The sequence below is a fragment of the Ambystoma mexicanum genome, chromosome 5p, assembly GCF_040938575.1.
Source record: "Ambystoma mexicanum isolate Mex_15411 chromosome 5p, UKY_AmexF1_1, whole genome shotgun sequence".
Classification (NCBI taxonomy): Eukaryota; Metazoa; Chordata; class Amphibia; order Caudata; family Ambystomatidae; genus Ambystoma; species Ambystoma mexicanum.
The window spans coordinates 1,273,774,365-1,273,789,039 of record NC_090930.1 but is presented as its reverse complement, the minus strand read 5'-3'; the positions used below and the strand labels follow the sequence as shown (position 1 = coordinate 1,273,789,039).

The following is a 14,675-nucleotide window of genomic DNA, read 5'->3' as shown; positions in this document are numbered from 1 at the left end:
CTCCATGGGAATGGGGAGTGAGGTAATAACGGGCAGATTACATCTGACCCGTTTGGGAAGCTTTTAATCGGCGCTCCCAGATTGAAGGGGGCCGGTGCTGTATCGGCCCCCATCAATCAGGGAGTGCCAAGGTCGTAATGAGGCCCATTGACATTTTCCTATTTGAACGCACTTTTTTGTCTTTTTTGTTCGAAATTAAGGGGGACACCCCTGCTCTCCCTCCCACTCACCCCCACTTTAACCTATTCCCTTACCCCACCCCACATATATCTTTACTTTATTTTGACCGAAAATCAACAAAAAAAAACAATATAAAACATGCGGTCAAATAGAAGAGGTCAATTTGACCTGCGATCAAGTATGTTAATACCCCTTAATAGCCCTGGAATTAATGTTTTGATGTCATCAGTTGCTATCCCAAAGTTTCTTCTTTTCAATGGTGTTGTGTGTCACCTGACAGTGTCACGGTATTGGCAAGTTTTTCACTGTCCTTTTTCTGCTAATCTTCCACAGATGAGAGCAATGGCAGAGACGACAAGGTGCTGGAGCTGAGTGACCTCGATGACTTTGACACCATTGAGTCAGAGAGCTCAGAGTGTGAGCTAAAGCAGCCCTTCCACCACCGCCACATAGAGGGGGGCCCTATGCGGGCCACAGACTGTGCCGGTGAGCACTGCAAGGAGGGGGCAATGAAAATGGCTGCCATCTTGGACCCAGAGTTGGAGCGGGGCAAGCACTGCCTCGGTGGCACAGTGGAAGACTGTGAGCAGGACCTAATAGCTGTGAGACAGAGGAACTGTGAGTCAAAAATGTGCTTCCAGCAGCAGGGCCAACAGACATTGGAGAGCAAGCCCCGGATCTGGTCCCTAGCGCACACTGCAACCTCCTTGAACCAGGCAGAGTACCCCTCCTGCATGCTGAAGCGCCCAGGAGCCTCATCTTCCTCTTCTTCTTCCTCCTCCTCCTCCTCCCCTGCAGTGTCCACCCCGGTCCCAGTCCTGGACAGGCGACAGGACTCGCCCGTCACCAGTCTCAGAAACTGGGTGGATGGGGTGTTCCACGACCCCCTTTTCCGGCACAGTACTCTGAATCAGGCACTGGGAAATAACACAGTGTCCTGGGTAGCTTCCAAAGGTGGTCTCCTCGAGCCCGGGATCGCAGGACGGTCAATCTCTGGCCCCTCCATGAAAGGACAGCTCGCGGGCCTCGCCCACCCCGACACAAGCAAGGAGTACTTGGCCTTCCCAAAACCCGGAAGTAAAATGTTCTGCTCCTAACAGCTCACCTAGGCTTGAAAATGACTGTACAGATATTCAGTGTTGGAATTTGATGCCACTATGGATTTTTTACGGAAACAAAAATGTAAAAAAAAAATGTCGAGGGATTTGTTAAGAGGACTGTTATTTTTGGACGATTCTGTTTCTTAGGGTAAAAAGGATTGGCAGTTTGTTTCCTATGTTGGAACATTTTCATTTGGCTACAATGAGACAGCTGTTGGTCTTGAACATCTGTATATATATATATATATATATATATATATATATATAGGGTCTAGCTATGAGACTACGAAAAAGCGGAATCCAGGTGTTTACAACACAATGGGACATTTTCATTCAGACATTTTGACTTTTAAAAAGCATGCCAGTTTATGAAGAATTTCCTTTCGTTTCCCTCTCGATTCTATTGTTCGTATTTATTTCACGCGAAGCACTTCTATCGAGTTGACACTATTGCACACGTGGGTCGAGGCCGATGTTATTGTTCGCTCCAATAAATTATCCGTTTCAGAGTCTGGCCAGTTGTGTTTGGATGTTGACGCGCAGACTGGACTTGTGGGATTTCGGGCTTCGTAAAGTGTGTTTCCCCATAGACTAACCAACATAGAAAAGCAGGTTAGTATGTACCGCGCACTCAAAGAAATGGGGAAGGGACAAACAAATTGCTACTTTCTTTTTGTAAAGTTTGGTCACAGGTGTATCCGGCGTTTACGAGTTTCGGTTGGGAAACAAACAGGATCTAAGTAAGGCCTTGCAGCGTCTTTAGTCCCTGCAGGAAAGAGCCTCTTGGCCCCTTGCTTCTGTTTTCGGGTGTCGTGGTGACATATGCATTACTGCCTAAAAAGTGGGCCCCGGTATTGCTACAAAAGGGGGCAGCCGGTGAAAATGCTGCAGTGGTCCATAAGAAGCCCCTTTGGAAGGACGAGGGAGACAAACGGGGCTAAGGGCCTGCCTGGTGTGCCTAAAAGGATTCTGTGTGGATGCATAAGTGGGTAGGTGGGGGGCGTCCGCCATCCCTGGGACTCTTCGCCGAGGTTACAACTCGGGAGCGTTCCTTATTGGTGGCGTCTGAGAACCTTCCTGTGGGGAGAGAGGAGGGGCTCTCCTACTCGCCTCGGTGCGGCGGGCCTCGCCTCCCCTGTGGGCGCCATGAACTATTCATTCCCATCTCAAACGGGGCGTTTTATCCGCCATTTGAGCCTAAACCCCTCTCCGGCTCCGGCATGGAGCGCTCTCGGTGCGGCGGGATTAATATTTAAACATTTCAGGATAGACGCTTTACCGCTTTTGACATTAAAACGAGAGTGCAGCCAAGGGAAAGAGCGTTTCCTATAACGTGCGTTCACAGGACCACCAGCAAAATGCATCATTTAGTCTTCAGACACCAGCCAGCCTCTCCCTTATTTCTACAATCTTATTTCCACAACTGCCTCTCTCCTCTAGCCGCCAGTTCCCTCTCCCTAGCACACTCCAGCCGAAATGACCAAAGTAGTGAGGAACATCAACTTGGGGTGCCCTGTTTTCAGTAGAAGATTAATTTAATAACTGATTATGAGCGTTTGAATTAACTTATCCTCATGGAGTATATCCTATTGGCACTCAACTAATGAGTGCCATATGCTATACAGTGAGCAACCACGACTGATATCCAGGCCTCTCAAACTTTCCCTTATTAGCACTTATCTCCCGGCCAGAGTGTGGGGGAGGTGAGGTGTAAACACCCCATCTCTTTATAAAACAGAAAAGGCTGTAATTGGATTGTAGGCCGTCATATTTGCTGCCATTGTATTGACTTTCGCTCTCCGGGATGATATTATCGAGGCCGCGGACCTCTCTCTGCTGATCTGGCTGTCAGAAGGGATGAGACGGGAGGGCCCCCCGGCTTGGGGGGAGGGTGCGGAAAATGTACATCAGCCAAGATAATTTGAAGTGAAATTTTCATTTTGACAGTAAACCCCTCCATTTGGAAAAAGGCTCTTCTCGGAGAGCCCTGGCTGGGGTGGAAGGGGGTGGGGTGGCGGCACGCTTTAAAGAGGGCGCCACGTCCGCCGCTGAAAAGGGCACAACGAGCTGGAATTCGTTGTAATAGATAATAAAAAGGGCAGAAAGGAAGAGTCAAGGGTGCTTGACAGTGAGAGCGAGAGGGGCTCTCTGGGGAGAAGTCTGCGGCAGCCTCGGGTTGCTCGGAGCGGGATGGTTAATGCGCCAGCAGCTGGCAGCCACCTCGGCCTTCCTCCAGGAAAACACACGCGCGCACGCACGCACGCGCACGCTGCGAGACAGACTATGGCGCCAAACAGACACCCACGGCAGCCACCTGAGGAACGGGACGGAGAAGTGCGACTTGAGTAATAGCGAAGGCTTGCATGTGTACAATAAAAGGCACGGCACCTTGAAATCGCAATATGAGGTAAAATAGCGGGAAGGGACTGAGATATGGCGAGGGGAACCGCAGGCAAGTGTGACGTTTCGTTCTGACGAATCAGTTGTATCAATTACAAGTATCTCAATACAAGTTTCAATAACCACATGTAAGGTATTCCCAACATCCCTCACAGAAGCTGTACAACTTCAAGCGGTATAAAAAGGAAAACGAATACTAGTGTCTGTGTGTATTTACAAACAGGCACACACGCGTATAGTATTCGTTTTCTTCTGTATTTATATACACACACACAAACACACACACACTGAATGCATACATGCAAAGCTAGACACACCAAAGCATGTTTCTGCATATTATAGTAAACACTTGGAATGACATCGATTCCACTGAAAGATGAACACAACTCAGATATGAATAGAAGATAAACCTGACACTGAATGACCATATATTCGATTTCCAAGATAGACAAAACATCAGAGTGACCAGATAGAAGGCCACCCAGTCATGTTTTTCCTGGAAATCTGGGACTTGTAGTATTCTCAAATTTAATAAGCAAAATTTAAAAAAAACGAGGAACTTGGGGATTCAAATGAAAAAAAAAACAGGACAGGGTGGCTTTTACGCGTGCAAATGTGAAAGTTGGGAGCGCTGCAAAATAGAAGCAAGTTTCTCCAGTTAATTAAATAGTCATTATCGTGGTTCAATTAACTTCATTGTTTTGCGTTATGACACCTCAATTTCTGTGTGTCGTACATTATTAACAATCCAATTCTGCGTTTAAATGAAAAGTAAAGAGCAATACATGCATTTGTATCTACAATTTGTTCTTTAACATATCAAGTTCATTTCCTAGAACATCACCTCACGTGACTCTCTCCAAAAGGTAACCCACCGTCTTTACGTACGTGTGTGTACGTGCGTGCGTGTGTTAGGGGGGCCGTGGCATGGTGTTACTGCGAGCAATGGATAGAGCAGACCAGTAAACACATGTTTGAAAGGTGGTGGTGGTGGGGGGAGGGGCAACAAGTAAAAACAAGTCTGTGGCAGAGAAAAACAACAAAGAGAAGATTCAGAAAAGACACAGGGGGGCGGGGGCAGGCTCACGGGAGTGGAGGGGGGGTGAGTAGAAAGTGGGAAACGGAATCATTCAGCCGTGGCAGATCCGAACACACACAGGAGGGGATGCTAAATTAACAGCGTTCTTTACATAGAGCCCAAATAAAACTGTAATCAGCGGCGCGTTACTTTTCATTAAGCGACTTTGACAGCACCATATTCAGCTGCGACAGGGGAGAGGGGAGGCGGGAAATAAACTGCTCGCAGAGGCCGAGTCATGAGATAATTCCTTAAGCTCCATTAACAACCTCTAGCCGCAGGAAATGGGCGCCCTGGAAACATCTCGAAATCTAAAAGCTTTATCGACCTCTCAAACCTCCGCTGATGGGTCTATTTTTCCTTTTCTTTCTTTCTTTTTTTTGTAATTTAGGGGACAGATGTCCAGTGAAAGGTAATTGAGGTTGACACGGTCCTCGCTCAGACTGGAAAAGAGAGAGGCAAAGAAATCTTAAAACGGTATTTAAAAGGCCACCAATTAAGATTTAAAAGGATTGTGTCGCGAGGATTTATATTTAATTGGTGTCACCCGTTTCTCTTTCATTTTTTTTCTTCGCTTCACAAACTTTATGCTGCGATGCAAGATTATTCCGGATGGACACTTGTACCATGACTTTCACATTCGGGCTAAAATGCTGCGCATTTGGTAACGCATTGGCTCGGGGGGGGGGGATAGCGCAGCGGCAGCGTGATCACTTTGGACAACACAAAACGACACAGGTTCACTCCCCGAGTCCGCGCTTAGACACCTCTGGGTATTGAACTCGTTACAAATATCATATCATTTTGGGCGAGAGGGGGCCTTGAATCTTTGAGGGCTGAAGACCACCTCCTCGCACGTTCACTTCATCGGCTCAGTTGGCAGAGAGAGCGCACAACCAGTCTGCGCTTTGGTGAACACAGCGGGCCCGGTGTGAGCTCTGGTAAACACAGCGGGCCGGCCATGTTTACGCTTGAATACCGCCTGGGAGTAGCCGTCCATGGAGCAATCACCGAGCTTGGCAAATGGGAGAGTCGGTGCACAGTTTCGGCGCCTGGCTAAAGGCGTCTGTGATCCTGGGCAAATCGCTAACCTCGCTGTGCTTCCAAAGGAAAATAAGCGTATGGTTAAAACGTGTCTAGTATTTGCCGAATTGCATACACGCTTTCGCACCTAGATTTTCTTAATCTGGTCCAAAGAAGCATCTCAATCCATACTCTGAAGTACACGTTTCCGGTACTGCTATCCCAAAGAAGGTCTGCGAATCCACGAACATAACTACTTGGTTGTCTGGCGTGTCTTTTTTTATTTGTACGCACACGCAATGCATTTGCCTTTCACCACTGGACATACATGGGCCTGAATCACAGAACCCTATTTAAACCAGGCCATGTTTGAAGATAGCTGGGAAGGTTAACAAACACCCAATTCACATTTTATTCAATTCGGAAAGCACCTTGTGTGAGCGCAAATGGTTTTTTTACTCGAAAGGATGAGATGACAGTCCGTCTTCGTATCTTCCACTCAATCAAGGCGCACACTGGAAGACAATTCGTGGGTGACACCCGTGGCTGTTTACTACAAACATGTTTGGCTACGTGCGACAGAAAGACACGTCCCCAACAAATGGCCTGCTAACGGCGTAGCTCTGCAGCACCTTATATCCATTCATATCAAAGAGGCGCCGCTGCTCTCAGAAGTGTCCGCTTTTCCAAGTTTCACCTGCCCCAGTGAATGCACAGAATGTTTTTCCACACGCACAAACGTCACATTCACACAAATCCCCATGTCAGTCAGGGCTTTAAGTGAGTCGAGGCTAGCCAGGGCCAAGCCCCACCAGGCTCAGAAACATCCCCAGGCAGCCCCGGCCGCTAGCGTACACTTTTTTTTTCTCTCATGTGCAAGAGCTTCAGGCTTCAGAAAAAAAAAAAAACCTTTAATCCATAATGGTGGCGCCGACGCCTGCAAGGCATCCCTGCAATCAAGAGATGTCTGTGGGCTAGCACCGCCATTATTGAAGAAAAGGTGAGGTTTCTGGAAGCCGAGGCCTTTTTTTCCCCGAAAGCCTGATGCTCCCACTCCTTCACGGGAGCTACAGGCTTTAGGAAAAAAGGCCTCGGCTTCCAGCGGCCTCACCTTTTCAGCCTTAATGGTGCTGCTGTCCCTCCGCAGGCGAGATGCCTGGCGAGGGGCAGCGCCAAGCTGAAAAAGCAAGGCAATGTCCGCTGCCAGGCAAGACGTTAGTAAAAAAAAGCAGAGATCAGCACCCTCTCCCCCCGGGTGGGAGAGGGTGTTGATCTCTACAAAGGGCTGCCTGGCAGGGGTGCGTGCCTACAGCCCATTACGTTGGCGCTCTTTGAGGGAGCGTTGCCTAATGAGCCAGCATGCGACCCCACTGCTGTTACACCATGCACCCTTGATGAGCCACGGCTCATTTTCCAGCGCCTCTTAAGGCACTGATGTCAGTCAAGGCTATTTGTATCCATCCATGTCCTATTGGCACTTGCACTTTTTTTTTTTACCACATATTGGCCAAAACACTTAAAATGCATTCAGGTTCTTACACATTGCAGGCAGTGCTGAAACATTTGACATACCCTTCTGCATGCAATGGAAAATCATCCTACTACCAATCTGTCATATATGTTCTTCCTACCTACACATGTTATGTTACTCTGCTTATGTACTGTACCAAATCACCAGGGCAGTAGTTGCAAAGTGCCAATCCTTGTCCGAGGTGTATCGTGCCACCGCCCGGGGGTCTGTTGGGAAGAATACCCTGAGCAAGAGTGAAATGACATGACGGGAAAGCGCAGAAGGAGTTTTCTGACACAGAGATGTAGTTAGGCAGCGCTGCACTATTTCATGTGAAGACCCCACCATCAGCACATTTTTGGCCTCATTAGCTCTGGGGAAATCTGAATGGAATTTTCCCCATTAATTAAAGAACCATGTCATTATTGCTTTGCGGAATAAAAGAAAGATCTTAATGCTTTTGGAATTGGCAGTGCGCATGCTCCATAACAGGAGGAGGCAGCTGAGCGAGGAAGGCTCCTGCACCCTTCCTTATAAGCCCATAGTGTGGAGTAACCATTAACCCGATGGGGTGGGACCCAAGGTTCGTGGAGGGAAGACCGTGGGTTAGTCTTTCTTATGGGAACAGTGAACGCTTGGTGGAAATGTCTTGGAGGGCCATGCATGGTGCTATGAAGCTGCCACTTGTGTCCATTTTCAACCAGTGGTGTGATCTGAGAAATGGTATAATGCTGCTATGATATGGGTACCCGGTTCATTTGCAGTCGGCCATGTTCTATACTCGCTGTTGCCTTTTTACGGGAAGCAATGTAAGATCAAGTGAGCACAAGTCCCAAAACATGCTGAACAGATATGTTCAGGTATAATAGGAGAAATACATCTTGTTTCCTCTTGAGTCACCCGGAGCTCAATTGTCCAGCTTGAAACAATGTTGTATGTTGTTATTGGGTTTTATACCGAGCTCTGCTGACATTTGCATGAAAGTGAGGAGGTAGTGTTTGGTTAGTGGGTAAAGAGGGAAAATGAAAGAATACGGTGCTGCTGTGTTGTCTAACGATATATGTATTAGGAGACTAAGCTAAGATAGGCAACCCCCCCAACTAAGATGGCCCATGATACACCATTTATTATTGGGTTCAGCTATCCCTATATGACTTATGTAGAGCCATGTAGATCCTTCCCCCTGTGCCGACAATGAGCCAAGAACCAGGCCGGAATATAGAGAGAATATATATGTTTATTTAAAGTCTATGTTCAATTAATTATTGCCTTTAATGGTTACACACACCACGCTCTCTGTGGCACAAAACACATCTTTAATACAAAACACACTTTTTCCTTTTTGCAATGAACAGGTAACTATCACTTGATAGGGTTTAGGTTTAAAACATAACACAGTTTTGGTTGTCAAAGCAAGTTACACATTACACATGTGGTCCTTTGTACGTGTCAATTCCCTGCACACTTGAAAATGCAAGAAGTTTAGAAATCATACAGACTTTGAATATACGTTTGATTGATGGAACCTTTCTATCTTCACCCCCACAAGCAATACGAAATCGTTCTGCTATCAGGGTCAGTTACTCACTCTCAGAAAAGAGTGTATATTTTCTCTCCCTACCACCAAAAACCCAGGCAACAGTTATATGCAGCACCCCCCTTTTTAAAGGCAAGGGAGTGGGAACAGTTATGAATTTCTTTTTGGGACAAGAACACCCCTTTCTTCAAAGCCAAGATTTAAGGAGTCGTGACAATTAGGGATTTCGTTTTGGGAAAAGGGACCTCCTTGGTGTAAAGGCAAGATCTGGCCAGTGGGGATAGTTGCGAATTTAGTTTTGGGACAAGTAAACCCCTGTTCTTTAGAGAAGTATGTGGTTCACTGGAAAAATAAATGCACCCTCGTACTTCAATGACAATAACTTACAATTCCTGCTAGGAAAGAGGGCAGAGATTTAAAACTCCTTTGAGCTCCCACCATGTGTCAAGCTATTTGGGAGTTAATTAAATTAATATTCAGTCAAATATGCTAAGGGTCTACCTAATTTGCCCCACCACCCACTATAACAGGAAGGTATTAATACAGGCATGTCCCCTACACATTTGTTTTCATTTGTATAAATCTACTTGCATTGGAAACCTCTGTTTTGGGACACTCGGGGAAAGACAGCAAGGCTCCTCTTTGGGGACAGCACAGGTCTGGTCAAAGGCTCCTGTCAAAGATTGTCACCAGCATCCATCCCTCATATGGCTCTTCTTAATAAGGAGGCCCAGCGAGATTTTGGCTTTCCCATTTTCTGCCTCCCATGCAAGACTACTGCTCTAACAATTTTAAGGCCTCTCCACCCAATTAAGGTCAGGCAGATGTCTCAGGATTCACTCAGGTGGATGATAGACAAGTCTCCTTCAAGATGTTTTGTAGCTCTCCATCAGATTTTTCTGTCTCTCCTCTGTCTGTTTATTTCTCCATAGAGCAAGGGATTTTTAATTTACAAGCCACACCTCCAATTATTACAATTAGAAGGTGCCAGTTTATTGGTGCTAACTTTTTAATTGGAGGATTAAACTCTCTTCCTCCTCCCAAGAGCCATCCCCTCTCTGTCAATAGGCTCTTAGAATTCTATGATGAAAGTGATGTGAAAAGGTACACACCTTCTATCATTTACAGTTTTGTACATGAAAGCTTTTTCACTCAAAAAGTCCCTACACGGCAACATTTTGTAATTTACCAATAAATGCGAATAAATGCCCTAATATATCGATTTAAATATTCCCCTAATCATGACGGATATGTGGAGCTTACTTTCGTTTCGACAAGTTATTGCACATGTGAGCTATGGTTTTTTTGCCCAATATGCAGAAACAAACATAGTGTCATGACCCTCGCCCAAAACCCCCTCTGTCAAACCCATTGCCCAGTGGAGTCAGGACTCGGGCCTCTAGAGCCTGGCATCCTCTTCAAAAGCCCTCATGGGGCCAGTCCTGGCACCTATGGCACCAGGCTCATACACCATGAAAATCAATGTGCTTGGGAACTACTTTATTGTATTGTCAGCCAACATGGAGGCATCCACATAGCTTGGTTCATAAGAACCAAGCTATGCGGTCTAGTGTTTTGGGTGTGGTAGCCTAGGGACTACTTTACCTGGACTATTTTGTTGGGGCTATTTAAACCACACCCGAGCAAGACAACACGCTTCGCGTTACTTTGCAGCTTGCACAGTGACACTCACCGTGTCCAGCTATTCCCTCGAACCTCGGAGAAGCAGAACCTGCAAGGAGACAAAAGGAACATCATTAGCAGCAGCATCTTACCTGCAGTCTTCATCTTTAAACACTCGCAGTTACTGAGAACAGCTTCCTCGAATCTGCACGCCTCCCCGACAGAACAACCTGAAAGAGGAAGATAGAGGCAACATTAAAGAAAGCAGTAGAGACATTTACAAATTACGAACTGCTCAAAAGGCTTACCTGGCTGGTCGCCTCTCAGCTGGCAGCACTCCGGACATTCCACTCGTGCTGAAGAACACATCGACCTACAAGGAAGGAAAACACAGGTTAGCAAAGGCAAGACTTTGCAGCGCTGTGCATAGCGCTTACTTATCGCATCATAGCGCTCTTAATGCGCCATCATTTACCAGCGGGGCTCAACCAAGCCAGTTCGCCGCGCTGAAGCTCCGCATATCTGAGGGAGAAAAAAGAGACATTTTAAACAAAGAAAGGCATGCAGGATAGCAACAGAACTAAAGAACAGCAATAAGACCTACCTGAACAGTATCAAACGGGCCAACGTCAGTGAAATAACTGGACCGCACTCGCCCATGAAACACAATGCGCCCCTGCAAAGAAGGCAGGACGGAGAGCATGCCTAATTCTACCACAACGTGAGGAGAGGGCGCCAGAGGGACTGAAATCATACGGGGGTGGAGGGATGATACTTACCCCAGTCGGTCAGTCTTGAACATAGTCCTCCTATATTTTCAGGCAGAACCTTCCCCGCAGACCACATCAGGGCAAAGCTGAGAAGCATACCAGCAAGTAACCCGGCTGGGTGGCGTCCCTGTGGATACCAGGTGAGTCTAACACATAGTTTTGAATGTCCAAATTCCAACCCAGATATAATTTAATAGGTCATCAGCTCCCCAACTTTCAAATTCAGGACCTTTCTGTGTAAGCTAGAAACACCTTTTACGTTATAACTAAAATTCCCCAAATCACATTTGGTTGACACTCACACCAACACCATTGCCCTGAAAACAGCTTTAAAGTGATACATGTCACTACCCTGTGAGTATCACGGTTCAAATGTTATTGAATACGATGACATTTCTAATGTAAGTCAATGGCCACATAATTAATATATATATATATAAGTTGCAGTTTAGTTTTTTCCATTTTAAGTTGCAGGGATCATGCATCTGTCGTAGTCTATGGTCTCAAATGTGGACTTTGCCTGCAATAAAATTATCAATCACTCTTGTGGAGTCAAAAAGATTAGGCTAATGGATACTGCAGAGATTGTATCTCTCTCACCAGATGGTCTCTGATGTCATGAGACCATGCTGGCTTTTTCTATTTGTTCTTATAATCTGAAGTCCACCACAATTCAGATTGAATTGTTTGTATTTTCAAGCACTGCACCCACCCAGGCATTGGTGTAACACAAAATTTGTGGGTCCCCCTGTGAGCCATGCTGAGGCCCCCCATACTCGGCAATAAATCATGCATCACACCACACTCGGGACCAGCCTTGATTACCACACTTGCGCAATACGCCAAAACGTGCTGCTGCACGGGTACACCGCACACTGCACTAGGAAAAAGATATAAATATGTGTGTTAATGAATTATAGAGCACACTTTCTGAGAACAATTGGCTAAAAGGCGAGAGCATTTGCAATTGTTGTGTAGGGTAACAGCAATCTAAAAATCCTATGCATGCAAGTCACCAACAGTGCACATGAACATTAATGCTTTAATTATTATAATGCTTTGCTATTAAAAATGCCATGCCACAATGAAAACATGTCCAACTGGCTGCACAATGTAGACCAGTCTAGACACGTAATAACATATTACAGTAAAGCATGACAGGTCACATTTAGACATATCTAGACTGGTTGCACCAAAATGTCAGTAAAAGCAATAACACATATCATGGTTATTTTATCACAGATGCTCAGAAAAATATGCAATGCTGCAGTAAGAAATGGATAGGATGTCAGCACTCAAATGGCGGTCTAGCCAGATAATTGCACTTAGCAGGACTGCTTTACCAGAGATGACCACTTAAAATAAAAGTCACGGCAAACTAAGAAATTACTAAACTGGCTGCCCAAAATGCCTCTCTCACCACTAATATCACTGTCACGCTTTATTACACGGCACACGCCAACTACGGAACCACTTCCCCTACAATGTATGTGGCGCACAATAAAGCGCTTTTTATTTTTAATATACTACAGATTCTTTTTGAGAAGTCCTCCAACCCGCCTCATACCCAACCTCCACAAACACCCTGTGTCACAACGTACTAGGAAACAGGCTGGTGTGTATCAATAAGATATTTATTAATTTATTATTTAATGAAGTAGGAAAATAATCAAAAGACAGCAGCCACCAATGTTTTGGCAACACAAAATGCAATGATCTCAACAGAACAACAAGGTTAAGATATCCTATCACAGTTCACTCAGGTCTTTAATGGCAAAACAGAAAAATATTTTTCTTTACAAAGTGATAGCACCAACGGTTTAGCACTCCCACCTGCAACACTCACCCCAAAACATGAATTAGACTTGATTCCTTTGAATGGAAAGCAGTGGCAAGGAGTAGGAATAGAGAGAGAGGGAATCGGATTTGAGGTAAAGCCCACCACCACAAGATGGGAAGCCAGCAAACAATAAGAAAACCGTTTTGGGAGCAAAAGGGAAGAATGGGGATTTGGTTATTTCTCCCAAATGCTATAATAGAATAGAAGGAAATTCGTATTGCTTACACTTAGGAGATAGGGAACGTTTTAGAGAATACTAATCAGTACACCAGGGCAAAATAGACATAAAGTAGGAAAATCGGTTTTCAGAAAAAGCAAATGCAAGGGGAAAATATGGTGGCAAATGGAAATGTGTTTACACTGGGGCGGGCTTACAATGACAGGCAGTTCAGGGAAGGGGTTTAGCTTACAATAGGAAAATCGGGTTTCAGTGACAAGGATAGAGGCACATAACAGGTAGACTTCTAGGTAACCAGTTGGGGTTTAAATTGACAGATGCAAATAGGAATTTGTTTGGTAATGCACACAATACACTGACAAATTCAGTTTTCAGTTACAAGGAGAATAATTCTTTAAGGCAACACTTTAATGACTATAATAACTGAATAAAAACACCAGGGACAAGATGGTTGATTTTGAATTTCAACAATCTTGAACCATGAATTTCAATGGGGGAATTCATTGATTTACTGACAAAAAATACTAAGGATTTACACAGACAGGTGAGGGATTTTTCAAAGGAGTTATGCTAACATACACAGGCAAACAAAACATTCTTCTATGGGGAGATGACTGGATTAAAATGGCAATTTGGTGTTCTCAATGGGGTATTGGATTAAATGTACTACTACAAAAATGCAGGGTTCATGCAATTTAGGGCTGGGGTTATATGCTACTTACAAAGCAAGCCTTGGTTTAGAATTCAGCGGGATCTCAGCACTCTGGACAGATAGGGCCAGGGTCTGGTCACTGCACTCTCAAAGATGGTAAGGTTCGGCAGCCTTCTCTCCGTCCTCCTTCTCCTGTCTCCCCTGGTTTTTGTGTGTCTGTCTTAGTACAGCCCTCCTTAAATAGCAGAAATAACATCACTTATTTTACAATCTAGGGGGAGTACCCTCTAATTATCCCTGCCACTAGGATAGGACAGTTACTATCCCTCTCTCCGCCCCCTTTCAGGACAGGTTCATGGGAATAGAGCAGCATCTGTTGGTTCTCATTACCACTTTTTGGCAAATACTAGTTATGTTGCATAACCTCATAATTATACTAGCTATTGCCATATGAAACATATATGCAGTTTTGTGCTGGTCATGGGGAATTAGGTAAGCCGGTCGCCAACTCCGTACGATGTAGCATGGCCATTTGGCAAACTTTTGTCCTTTTCATAAATTGTAAAACAGTTATGAATCTGCAAATGATCAAGCATGTTCCTAATTTAATTTCCCATCTTTTCACCAACTGTCACATATGTCACCTGTTGAGATCAGCCAGAAAACTAGTCTAACTAGCCATTTCAGTCCACAAAGTCCCAGGTAAATACAATTTATAACTCTAAAACCACCTGGAAATTGCATGAAAAATGGCATGAAATTAAATGAATCCTCATTCGGATTG

At 45.2% G+C, this 14,675-nt stretch overlaps 1 protein-coding gene across 1 annotated transcript in view; it reads left to right on the top strand.

Annotated features, from left to right (window-relative positions):
* The window catches only part of IRX4 (iroquois homeobox 4), a 125,811-nt gene extending 124,017 nt beyond the window's left edge, over positions 1-1,794 (top strand). The window contains exon 6 of the mRNA XM_069613707.1: positions 514-1,794. Coding sequence (XP_069469808.1) covers positions 514-1,277 — 764 coding nt within the window. The 3' untranslated portion in view covers positions 1,278-1,794. The remainder of the gene's footprint in view (positions 1-513) is intronic.
* Positions 1,795-14,675: the final 12,881 nt, after the last annotated feature.